Here is a 13,593-nt window from a genome sequence, read left to right on the forward strand (position 1 = left end):
AGGAGGAGGACGAGGAGGAGAACGAGGAGGAGGACGAGGAGGAGGAGGATGAGGAGGACGAGGAGGAGGACGAGGAGGAGGAGGATGAGGAGGACGAGGAGGAGGACGAGGAGGAGAACGAGGTGGAGGACGAGGAGGACCGTCTGTTAGTGTAGTTATGTCAAGAACACAACGTAACGTTCGTCCTCATGTAACTTCAGTAACGTAGTTATTTTATGCTCAGCTGAAACTCAACGGACCTCCAACAGTCAGGTTGTTTTCAGTATCGATCATCTTCGTGCTGATCGATCATCGTCAAAGTTAAAGTGACGACGAGGAACTTTTCAGTGTTGAAAAGTCTCTGATGATTATAAACGAGCCCGTCAGCGAACAGACTGTTACTAACGTCTGTGTTCAGGTCCGATCACACATAAATTCATGACATCATGATCCGTCCTGCGGCTCCGTCACTCGCTGCCAAAACAAACAAAGACGTGCGGTTTGTCTGACGCTCAGCGTGAAGCTGGTCGTCTCCAACTACGACTGCAGTCGGTCGGGACTCTTCATGAACGTTGTGAAGTTACAATCAAAGATCCACATTTATAGACCTTGAAAACACCACGTTGAAATCAAGCATTTTTCGAGGATTTCCAGCACCCGTACAAACCCTGGCAGGAAGTGTTGAACAGTTTTGAACCAATGAAAACGTGTCTCACCTGACAGGTGTGACGTGACTCAGCTCCAGGTGTGGACAGTGAAACAGGAAGCTGCTGAGCTGCCGTGTTTGTGGTGATTCAGCAGCTTCCTTGTTACAACGAACAGGAAGAGGAATTTTATTGTGAAGTTTTCTGTTGTGTGAATGAACGAGCCGACATGAAGAAACACGGTTGTTTTACCATCGTTGTTGTTGTTGTTGTTGTTGTTGTTGTGGAGCTGACGCATGTTGTTACAGTCAGAATAATTAAACATTCATTTACCGTTTGTTCACTTTTCCTTTTGAACGACTCGTAAACTCTGATGTTCACACGCGTTACAGACCAACACATCCTGTGACATGCAGCACGCACACATGCTAATATCAGCATTATGTTAAAGTTAGCCTTGTTAGCATGTTAATGCTATCAGGCAGAAGATGTTGACTGCACGCTGTGATTATCGATTAATGACATCATCAGTTTGTCTGACTTCTGATCCGTCTGTTTGTTCACGGTGCTGCTCGGTGCTGCTCTGTGTGTTCGTCCCTCCAGACTTCATGTTTCTGATCTTGTGGACGAGGACGTCTCTCTGCGGTCCACAGTTTCCTCCTGGGCCTCTCAGTGTTTCTGGACCGGTCGGTGTCACAGAGCCAAACCCTCTCAGAGCAGCTATTTCATATAATAACTGTGGACCGCTGAGTTTCTGGAGAGCGCCGGCTGTGTTGGAGCGTGGAGCCGAGGCCCGGTGATGGACGGCTGCCTGCAGCAGAGGATCAGATGAGAACGTGCCACGTTCAACCAGAGGGCCCGTTAAAAACATGGCAGCACGTTGATAACACACGACGGAGTCACACGAGGACAGACGTCTCCGTCCCTCTGTTAGCACACCGGCGAGCAGCAGCTAACATATGGCAGCGGTAAAAAGCTAATGTGGAGCTGGCAGCCGGCTCGGCTCATTACGGCACCTTTAATGTTCTGATGTCTCCGGGGACGGACGTTTTCTCTGAAGCTGCTGGAGACTGAACCGGGCCTTAAAATGGATCCCCAGACGGCAGCTGACAGTCGAGGACGCTTTGATGCAGATAGTTAAGATTTCCTTTTATTTCTGCTGCTCACTGTACAAAACAGGCTGCACACACACACACACACACACACACACACACACACACACACACACACTTAAAGACGTTAAACAGGAGTGTGCAGAGTCATTTATCAAAGGCCGGCAGGTGTGACGAAGCAGCTCTCTGTGGGGGGGCGGACCTGACTGATCACTTCATTACATGGTTAGCCTCGTTCACACGCACACACACACACACACACACACACACACACACACACACACACAGCTGTATTTAACACAGATTCACACACATCTTGTTAAAGCAGGACTACGGCTGGTGAGGAGCCTGCAGGTGGCGCTAATGCAACACTTTCAGATGCTAACAGCTGGTCGATGTCTCTGACGCTGCGTGGCCTCATAAAGAGCTGCAGACTGATGTCATCATGGTCAAACTGTAGTGACATCATCACGTGAAGATCGCGGCTCAAACAGCCCACAGTGAGCGTCACCGAGGGATGAGTCGGTCCGGTAACATTCAGGAAGTCCAGAAGGATTCAAGTTAGCTGGGCGCTAAACAGGAAGTTAGCCGGCTCGGCTGGCGATCCAGATATTTGTATAGGCGGGTCGAGTTTTACCGGCTTCAAAACATCACTGAGCAGCTTTCACAGGACGTGAACGTGGCTCCGCCTCCAACGCCGTGTCCAGGTTTAATGTAACGTCCTTGGCGACCACGCAAACACTCCCGGGTCCACCTGACCGGACGAACTCCACTCCCGGCCCGTCTGGTCGTTGACTTCAAATGTTTCCTGTCACAGAATCCTTCAGATCGACAACGGTTCTGGACCTTCAGCGCGACGCCGCGTCTCTCGACATGCGACGCAGTGCACCCAGAATGCATTGCACAGCTACTTACATAAAGAACGAGCGTGGACACGATGGTTCCTGTGGAAACAGACCGAGGGGACGCAGACGTGACCAACAGGTGATGTAAGCTAAGAGGAGCGAGGCTAACAACCGAAGCTAACGATGCTTCTGATGTTTACAGACTGTGATGATGCTCGTTAAGTTTCCTGACGAGGAGACGATCTGATTGGTCCTCAGCAGGAAACACACACACACACACACACACACACGTCTTCACCTCTGTGTGTGTGTGTGTGAGGTTCACTTTCAGATTCGGATGCTGGAGGTGTGAAGCTCCAATCAGAGCCGCTGGGCCGACAGGATGAACCCGGCGCCGCTCGTCAAGCGTGAAATTAATGTCGCTGTTCTTTGTTGATAATCCAACAGTGAGACGCCTGGAACCAGAACTGTCAGCTCACACACACACACACACACACACACTCAGTCTGACACCGGTTTAATTTTGTCTTTTTCTTTTTCAGGCTTTTAAAAAAAGATCCAAACTAATCTGGTCGGTTCTGATGATCCGTGTTTGTGCTTGAAAAGCAATTAAACAATTATCAGTTTAGTGATCGATGGACTGATCGATGGACCGATCGATGACTCGACATCAGTAATATTTATTCTCATCATCAGTCTGTGATGACATCATAAACCTCCAGAACAACCCGACACCAATAAAGATTTAACTGCAGAACCATAAAACCCACGAGACTGGACTGTTAGTGTGTGTGCGTGCATGTGTGTGTGTGTTAGTGGTGGTGCGTTCAGGGCCCTCATGTGTCTCTGTGGATCAGCATGCTCACGCGGACGCTGCGGCCTGAGGTCAGATACACAGTTTGTTTGTCGTGTGAAGCTCAAGATGTTTGTGTGTCTGCAGATGTTTGTGTGTCTGCAGATGTTTGTGTGTCTGCAGATGTTTGTGTGTCTGCAGATGTTCGTGTGTCTGCAGATGTTCGTGTGTCTGCAGATGTTCGTGTGTCTGCAGATGTTTGTGTGTCTGCAGGAGTGAATCAGTTAACGAGGCCTGAAGCTTCAAACGTAGAAACAAAACGGCTCCGAGACCAAAAACCATCAGAGACAGGAAGTCTTATTGTGACAGACAGGAAGTCTTATTGTGACAGTCAGCTGAGTCTAAAACTGAGTTATTGATTTATCATATAACTGAACTCATTTAACAGTTTTGACTTTACATAAAACATTTTTCAAATCTTTAATAATCTCTGAATTCTTTAACGTATTGATTAAATTATTTAATTGTGTTAATCATCAGTGTGTTCTCTGCGTCTCGTTCATGTTTGTATCGAGTCTTATTTTACGTAAACGAGTTAATTGATTTAATTATCAGACAAATGTCTCAAAAACAGCTTCAGAACAAAGTTTGATTGACAGACAAGTTATTTATCAACAAACGTTCATTGATCAGATGATTTGAATCAAAATGTGTCGAGTCGACTCGTTAAAGCTTTTATTTGTATTAAACACATTTTAATTATTTTAATTACTAAGTTCATAATTCAGATGTATTAATAATGGCGACTGTATCGTTATATGATCCGTCTCCTCTCTGCAGGGTGATCAGGTCGGATCAATAGCTGCTGATCAGCTGATCTGAATGAAGTGTTTCAGTGGTTTCATATAGACTTTATTGTTGTTAAAGCCGACACACACACACACACACACACACACACACACACACACACACACACACACACACACACACACACACACACACACACACACACACACACACACACACACACACAGTTTTACAGCGCTGGTGTCGCCTCAGTGGGTACGAGCGTCTGCTGATCCACTTTATTCTGGTTTGGTCTCAGTTCTGGACCTGGCAGCTCAGGTGGAGCTGCAGACTGAAACCACAGCCTGGCTGCCGCTCAGTCGCTGCGGTGAACAACAGAACTCAACAGCACAAAGGATAAAAATGGATCCAGCCGGATATATGAGGTGGCACCGCCTGTGGAAACATGAAAGCTTTTACACGTTAACCCCCCTCCTCCACCCAAACCACACACATAAAAGAAAGTTCTCCTCCAGCCCGAGAGGACGGGGACGTTTACAGGTCCAGACTCGGCGTCTCCAGCCCGCCTGCCTGCCTTTGATTTGGGGCTCCGAGGTGCCTGAGACGGGCTGGAAGTCACCGCCGCTTTCTGCGGGACGTGGCGTCGAGTCAGGCATGACGACGGCCTGGCAGACGCTCCGACGGCCTCCTAACCAGCCGAGCCTAATGGACTGAAGCCTCCGCGGTGCATTCAGGGACGCTGCGCTGCCAGCAGGGTCTCATAACGCTCCTTAAGAGACGACCAGGAGAAGGAGGAGGTGTCGACCTGAGCAAGAAGAAGAAGATCAGACTCGTTCTGCTGGAGGGTTATTAAAGGAGCAGTTCAACATGATGATCTCCAGTTAGCTCAGACGAAGTCAGCTGACAGCCTCCAGCAGGGTCACGGTTAGCCTCAACTCTCCTCTCGGTCCAGTTAGATTAGCTTCAAGTCCAGTTAGCTTGAAAGTCCAGTTAGCTTAGCACTAGTTTCTATGTTAGCTGAAAAGCTTCAAAGTGCAGTTAACCAGTCCAGTTAGTCCACGTAGCTTAGCACTAAATACCGCTAACTGGACCTAGAAGCTAACTCTAAGCTTTCACAAGCACAAGGTGCTAATGAAAGACGCTCAACCAGGTGCATTATGGGAAATGTAGTGTCTTGGATTAAAAGTGAGGATGTCTCCTCTGCTGCTCAGATTTGGACCGTTCTGGTTCTGATGTCCAATCTTGTTACCTTGACGACGTGCCTGCGGGCGACGTCGGGCCTCCTGCAGAGGGACTGTAGTCGTTTACAGAGCTGCTCAGGTGTGGAGTACAGGTACTCTGCTGCATCAGAGAGCAGAGAAGAAGAAGTTACAGCTCCACACAGACGTTTCATTACTCACACTTCACTTTAAATCAGGTTTTTATTACCTGGGAAGATTTCAGGATACACCAAAGCCTTCGGACACAGAGGGTAGCAGCCACAGTGGACGGCCTCCAACCTGGAAAATATTAATATTAGCATACACTCTGGAAACAGCTAGCCTTGACCAGAGGTAAGAAAATCCTAATGTCAGCCTGCGAACATGCTGGTGGTTAACATACTACATCAACTAGAATTCCTTAACTTTAAACATATTACCTTTTCAGCATGCTATCATATTAATGCTACCATAACATGCTAATGTTTAGCATGGTAGCAAATGTTTTATAATCTACGACTTACACTGATCTTCTTCTTGAGGCTGAATGAGCATTTGTGATGTACGATGAGCTTTCAAAAATTGTTTTAGCCATGCTATTAGCGTAGCTCTACGGATGAAAACAGTCCATCTGTCAGTCCACCATTTTGTTCCTGACTGAAATATCTCAACAACAATTGGATGAATTGTGATACAATGTGGCATTCATGCTGTTTACTGATAATTAGCTAATGTTAGCACGCTAACACACTAAATGAAGATGGTGAACATTTAAAAATTATACCTGCTAAACATCAGCATGTTAGTATTGTGAGCATGTTAGCATGCTGATGTTAGCCTCACAGTGCTGCTAGCGTGGCCATAATAAAGACACTCGGTTCAACTGATTAATTTAATTAATGCCTGTGTTTATAAGGATAAAACTGAAGCTATGGTCTACGATGGTCCACACAGCTCCCTCCCCTCCGAGCTCGTACCGCTCTCCCCTCGGAGCCCCGCAACACACCCCCTCCGCAACAAGCACCAAGAGCAACAAGCCGGCAGAAACCAAATACAGCAGCTTTGAATGCAGAGGAACGATGGCGGATTCACGGGTAAAGTTATTACAATGCACGTTGAAACTAACGTAAATCTCGGAAGTCATTACAATGTGCACAGCTAAGCTCCACAGCCAAGCTAGCGTAACGTCATTAGCATGTTACAGCTACGTTATGTTACAGCTACGTAATAAGTTACTACTTATCAACAGCTAAGTTAGCTCTGGTACTGGGATAACAAGGGACAAGACGAGGCGTGACCAGGAGCAGGGGAGTGAGCGAGGGGAAACTCCCATCCAGACCACATGGCTGCTGTTGGTCAATCTCTTTGCAGTTTTGCAGGCGCTAGAGAGAATAGATTTATTTGGTTCCTTTTGCTCATCACATGTAGACGTGTAGGTCGTAACCACCATCTAAATAATGTTCATAATAAGGATCAATCTTCCACATCGCAGACCGTAGCTTTAAGGTTTTTAAAGTTTTTTAAAAATTGCCAGCTCTTGTGTTGGTTTCAGGGAGCGGATGTGAACGTGTTGACCCCGGCTGTCCTGTATTTGAAACATTTTGTAGATGGTTGATGAATAATTGATCAGGTTTCAATCTCACATCTCTTCATGCTGGAAACATTCATATTTAAACAGCAGATCTGACTGAAACTCATCAAAAACAACCGATCTGATTGATAACAACTGATCAAACTGATGTGAGTTGAGGATCTGGATTATCGAGGTCAGTCCAGTTCAGTTCTCTGATGTGAGTAAATGTTATCAGACTTCTCATCTCAGATATAATTATGTGATCGTTTCACTGGACTGAATGACTTCATCATCACCGCGGGACACGAGCAGGCGTCTGCTCGCACCGATCATCATAATTAATCAGATTAAACAGAATTCAGTGATAATGAGGCTGAAACTCTCAGCTGACACCGACGACACTCAGCTGGAGGCCACTCTGTTGTTTCTACTGTTTCTACTGCCGCCGGGTTCAGTACTGAGCTCACAGGAGGCTCCGCTTCACCGAGGACCGGACCTGGTGCTTTTATTTTGTCAACTATAACTGGTGCTTTTATTGTGACGACCCGACCTGGTGCTTTTATTGTGACAACCTGACCTGGTGCTTTTATTTTGTCAACTATAACTGGTGCTTTTATTGTGACGACCCGACCTGGTGCTTTTATTGTGACAACCTGACCTGGTGCTTTTATTGTGATGAACTGACCTGGTGCTTTTTATTGTGACAACCTGACATGGTGCTTTTATTGTGACAACCTGACCTGGTGCTTTTATTTTGTCAACCATAACTGATGCTTTTATTGTGATGACCTGACCTGGTGCTTTTATTGTGACAACCTGACCTGGTGCTTTTATTTTGTCAACTATAACTGATGCTTTTATTGTGATGACCTGACCTGGTGCTTTTATTGTGACAACCTGACCTGGTGCTTTTATTTTGTCAACTATAACTGGTGCTTTTATTGTGATGACCTAACATGGTGCTTTTATTGTGACAACCTGACCTGGTGCTTTTATTTTGTCAACTATAACTGGTGCTTTTATTGTGATGACCTGACCTGGTGCTTTTATTTTAAACAGGAACTGTTTTTATTTTGAAGACATGAGAAGGTGCTTTTATTTTGTCAATCTGAATTAGTGCTTTTATTTTGTCAACCAAAACTGGTGCTTTTATTTTACTGACAGACACAATAAGCCGACAGTTCGGCGTTAGCATGCTGACATGCTAAATCTACAAATGCTACCATATCAGACCGGCCAGCCTGTCTCGCTTGAGGCACTGAATTAAATTGAACGTGCGCAGCATTTGGCGAGGAGGGGCAGGTGTGCGAGGGTGTTAAAATGTAGCGCTCTGATTGGCCAAAAGCTTTTCACTGCACTTACACGCAGATTGTTGTGGCTCAGCGGCAGAATCAACTTCATAGATTGAACTTGCATAGAAACTGAAACCGGCGAACTGCGAGATGCAACGAAATGCGTACATGTTGGCAGATCTGCCATATATGTTGTACTAAAGTACTGTTGTAATGCTAGCATGCAAAGAATTAGCATGTTAAACTAGCATAATAATTGTCAGATCTTCTTATTCTAATTACTTTTGGGAGTTAGCTTCTAGGTCCAGTTAGCTCATATTTCTCATAAAAAAAACTTTAATTTAGAAGATGCTACCATGCTAACACACTTAATGTTACATGGTAAAAGTACTGGTAAATTAATGCTAAATTAGCATGTTCATGTGGTAACATTTTAGCATTAGCAAACAAAGCATTTTAACATGTGACAGTTAACATTAAAATCATAAGGCTTTGTATAAAATGCTAGTTTTCACATGCTAACTGTGAGGATTAGCATGCTACATCCTGAAGAGAAAATTAGCTTGCTAATAAACTAAAGGGTTAAATTAATAAAATGCTATTTACAGATAACTTCATTTTAGCATAACAATAACAACATCAGCATGTTAGAAAGCTGTTGCTATGCTAACATTAGCCACAACAAGAGATACAGATTCCAGATTGAATGTGTGAAGAATGATTGTTTGTGTTTCTGTTGTTCAAACTAAATGTTAATACTGAACACTTTTATCAAAAGATGGTTAAACATTTATATTTCTGAATGATTTTATCTCACAGCAGAAGAACAGCAGCCATTTTGTAAACCCTCCACCTGACGTGAGCTCCATGTTAATATTGACCCTTTACAGAACAACACGTCTTCATGAAGCCTTGAACAGACTGTTTGTACGAACACGGCGGTGCTGGGTGTCCACAGAGCTCTGTGGGGGGCCGAGGGTTCTGGTCCCTCCTGGTTTTGGATCAAAGACAACACAAACATCACGTCCCCCTCAGGGACGACTCTTCTCTCTGCCATAATTAGCTCGTGATTCATTATCACAGAGAGCCGTTGCCTCTCGTTACACAAATAATACTCACGCTTTATTCATTTACATCCAACAACACGTCGACGTGGTGGCTGCTGCTGTTAGCCTCACTGTCAGTGCTAACGGTGCTAACGCTAACGGTGCTAACGGGACATGTTGATGGTTGTTTGTCTCATTTCTCACTGAAACCCTCAAGATCATTTAAACACAATGTTTACAGTCATTAACATGCTGATTCTGTTTATTCTAACACTTCACCTGCTGTCATCATGTACATTATATATGTATTATATTATAATATATATAATATATTATAATATATATTATTGTGTTATATTATATAATATATTATAATATATATATTATATTATATATTATATTATTGTGTTATATTGTGCTCTCACTTGATAACTGTAATAGCGTACGGGTGCCAGATGTTCTGCAGTGAGTTTCTCTCTCTACTTTAATGTGATTTGATTTTATTGATTTCTTCTGATTTTATTGATCTTGTCTTCATGGACCTGGACTCTGGAGCTCAGATATAAATAAAAAGCCTCCAACATGAATCAGGTGCAGATCAGAGGCTCAGGACTGCAGGCTCACAGAGCCGTTTGATTGGCTGTGCTTCAGAGAACGAGGCCTCTGATTGGTTGTTGTTGTTGCGCCTGCAGCTCAGATGCACCTGACTCAACCTGAGATCAGAGCTTCATGTTCAGAGTTCAGGTGACTGAAGTCTGAGTTCTGACTGAGAGGCTGCAGGTCCGTCAGCTCTCTGATCTGATGAGACCACCTGAGGAAATACTGTGTTACTGTACTGATGCTGAGCAGACGGGTCAGAACCTGAGCTGGAATTCTCTCATTTCATCTTGTTTTGGGCATTTTGAGAGAAACTGGATCAAAAATAAATGTTTTTAATCGAAACTCGTCCTCGCTGCTCAGAGAAGGAGCCAAGATGGCGGCACATAAATACGACAGTAGACACAGAAACACCAGAAGAAGAGTTTCTCACATGGCAACGCCGAAGAACTCGTGTTTGGCGGTGGAGACGACCACGTCGGCCTCACACAGCACCTTCAGGTAATCTGCTTTACTGGGCAGGAAGCCCCAGTTCAGGATGTGACGGTCCAGCAGACCACGGGCCTCCGAAAAGATCTCTGCAGAATATCAGGAGGAGAAGAAGAGACGTACAGGTGAGTGTGGTGACCAGGTGGCACCAGAAGAAGAGTTCACAGCAGATTCACCCTGAAGACAACATTTGTTTTATTATATATTAAAGAAAAGACACAAGTGAAGTCCAAGAGACTTAAAATCAGAACAGAATAATTGTTCTGTTCTGTTTGGACTGGGCCGACGGGCTTCTTGTGCATCAGTTTAACTTTTTACAGCAAAATCAGTTATTGAGTGAAAATATTGATCTGCTGATCACAAGAACTCCAGAAGTAAGAACGACCTTCAGTGAGACTCTGAACCACTGAACCCGGAACACCACATCACCAGACTCCATTAACAAATGTAGTGATTTTAAGAGTTGTTGAGTTAAAACAAACTCTCTAACGTAGTGAAACTCTGTCTCTGACAGACTCTGAATCATTGTCTCCTTCTTGTAAATTCAGCATTAAATGAAAACAGTCAGTTGTTTGTTTCCTTGTAGAAAGTGTCAGTTTGTGGCAGCATGGCTGTACCAGCCTGTCTGCTTCTGTGTCTAAAGTGCTAAAGTCTCACCTGCCAACATTTAGCAGCTGTTTGAACACACTGTTTACACTGATTTCACCATTTACACTCAATTTATGAAAGAAGAAACATTTTATTGATCTAAACATGTCACATTTTACAAACACACTAAACAGTAACCAGTATAGGCGACTTCTTTGTCCCCAGACTCCCTTAACAAATGTTATTTATTTGTTTGTTTTTAATGTATATTGTTTGTTGGTAATTAGAAATAGTGACAACAATTATATTGCAAAGGAAACGAAAGACAAAGATTAATTAAAGAAATTAAACGTAAAGACAATTTATTATCTCTAGATATTAAATTAAAGTGATATTTATGACGACTCTCTTCCTGCTGCTGTTTGGAGGAAAAGAAAGAAAGAAGACGGGATAAAAACAACATTTTTAAAAAGCCTGACGTTTATGAATCTGGACGTTTATGACACGAGCAGAAAGAAAAACAGGTGAGGGGTGAAGATAATCAATACTCTGACCCTATTAACAAAATCAAAGTCGATTAAAATTGTCCTAATGTGATTGCCTTCCCAGCACTCATAAAGCTAATCACTGAATATGAAGCTGAATTTACGGTCAGTGTGTTTATGATGCAGTAAAACTTAACGTCTCAATATCTCAGAGTGCACACACACACACACACACACACACACACACACACACTCTCATTATAGCATCATCAGCTGATGATACACGGTGTGTTTTATCAATTAAAGCCGCTCCTGCAGCCTGGACGCAGCGCTGACCTCTGACCTCTGACCAGATGATTATTTACCTTCAGACTGCAGCTTCTGAAGGTGACGGCAAAGTCAGGACACTTCTTCATCACACTAATGTGATGACGAGCAGAGCCGAGGGTCATCAGGTGTGTGTGTGTGTGTGTGTGCGCGCGCTCACCTGGAGGGTCAGTGAACGTCTCTCCGAGCACCGACAGGTGAAAGTCGAGTCGTCGCTCCTTCAGTTTGATCAGAGTGGAGAAGAAGAGCTCCGGGTCCTTATCATGTTCCCTGATGGAGGAGGAGGAGGAGGAGGGGGAGGAGGAGGAGGGAGGAGGAGAGAGGATGGAGGAGGAGGAGGAGGAGGAGGAGGAGGGAGGAGGAGGGAGGAGGAGGAGAGAGAGGAGAGGAAGAGGAGAAGAGAGGAGGGAGGAGGAGGAGGAGGAGAAGAGAGGAGGAGGAGGAGGAGGAGAGTGGAGGAGGAGGAGGAGAGAGGAGGAGATGGAGGAGGAGGAGGGAGGAGGGAGGAAGAGGAGGAGGAGGGAGGAGGGAGGAAGAGGAGGAGGAGGAAGGAGGAGGAGGGAGAAAGAAGAGTTGATGGTCATGGTCCATGTCTCTGGTGGACAGATGTTGGACCTCCATGCTGAGCTCCTCCCTCAGCTGCAGCCTCAGAGCAGCTGACAGACTGTTGCTGGATCTCAGATGTGGTCACCAACACAAACATCTGTATCTGCATTATAATCTGAGGACAGTCTTCACTTCAGGCCCGTGGTACTGATCCGTCTGTGATACATCGGTCGGGCTCTACATGTTTCATACTGCAGTTTTTGACACGCTCTTAGTGTGAAAATCCACAGAAAGAGTTGATTTAATATTCCAGATGAATAATGAGAATAAAAACAGTCATGAACAGGTGAGCTGCTGCTGAGACAGCTGAGTGGTACTGTTCTTACAGAACCAGTACTGTCTCGACTGTGTGGACTGTGTGGACTGTGTGGACCGTCTCATTGCTCGTGGTGTGGACCGTCTCCACGTCTCTGCTGTGGTGAGTGAAAGCTGGTTTGTGGGTCTGAAGCAGCAGCGACGGTGTGAAGGTCAAACAGCAGCAGTGTTTCCTGAGGTGACGACCAATCAGAGAGCAGATTAGCTCCTCCCTGCAGACGCAGATAATTCCCTCATTTCCACAAAAACCTTTCTGACTGTTGTGTGAGCGGCCGTCTGTTCCCTCAGCGCTGATACAGGAGGACAAAGACCAACCACGAGTGACACACAGCTCCATCAGCCTCCTGCTCCTCTCTCCTCTCCTCCTCGCCCCCCCCCCCCCCCCCCATCTCCTCTCCTGCTCCTCTCTCCTCTCCCCTCCTCCTCGCCCCCCCTCCTCCTCTCCTCCTCATCTCGCTCCTCCTCTTCCCCCCTCCTCCTCCTCCCCCTCTTCCTCCTCCTCCCCCCCTCCTCCTCCTCCCCCCCCTCCTCCTCCTCCTCCCCCCCCCAGCAGAAGCAGCAGCAGAAGAAGAAGCAGCAGAAGCAGAAGAAGAAGAAGAAGAAGAAGAAGAAGAAGAAGAAGAAGAAGAAGAAGAAGCAGCAGAAGAAGAAGAAGAAGAAGAAGCAGAAGAAGCAGCAGCAGAAGAAGAAGCAGCAGAAGCAGAAGAAGAAGAAGCAGAAGAAGAAGAAGAAGAAGCAGCAGCAACAGAAGAAGCAGCAGCAGAAGAAGAAGCAGCAGCTCCATCTTTGTTCAGGACTCTGAGTCTCAGTGTTTCTCTGTCTGAACATTAAACTTCTCTCAGACTCATGAAGATGTTTCTTCTTCACACGCTGATGTTTCACCTCCAACAGGTTTG

General features: G+C 45.3%; 1 protein-coding gene across 1 annotated transcript in view; it reads right to left on the reverse strand.

Annotated features, from left to right (window-relative positions):
• Positions 1 to 4,076: 4,076 nt before the first annotated feature.
• Positions 4,077 to 13,593, reverse strand: part of gtdc1 (glycosyltransferase-like domain containing 1) — a 39,183-nt gene continuing 29,666 nt past the window's right edge. Inside the window, 6 exon segments of the mRNA XM_084362180.1 lie at positions 4,077 to 4,927; positions 4,929 to 4,985; positions 5,430 to 5,521; positions 5,609 to 5,679; positions 10,321 to 10,465; positions 11,937 to 12,046. Of these exon segments, the coding sequence (XP_084218306.1) occupies positions 4,883 to 4,927; positions 4,929 to 4,985; positions 5,430 to 5,521; positions 5,609 to 5,679; positions 10,321 to 10,465; positions 11,937 to 12,046 (520 nt within the window). The 3' untranslated portion in view covers positions 4,077 to 4,882.

This window comes from Pagrus pagrus (genome assembly GCF_965226575.1).
Source record: "Pagrus pagrus genome assembly, chromosome: 9".
NCBI lineage: Eukaryota > Metazoa > Chordata > Actinopteri > Spariformes > Sparidae > Pagrus > Pagrus pagrus.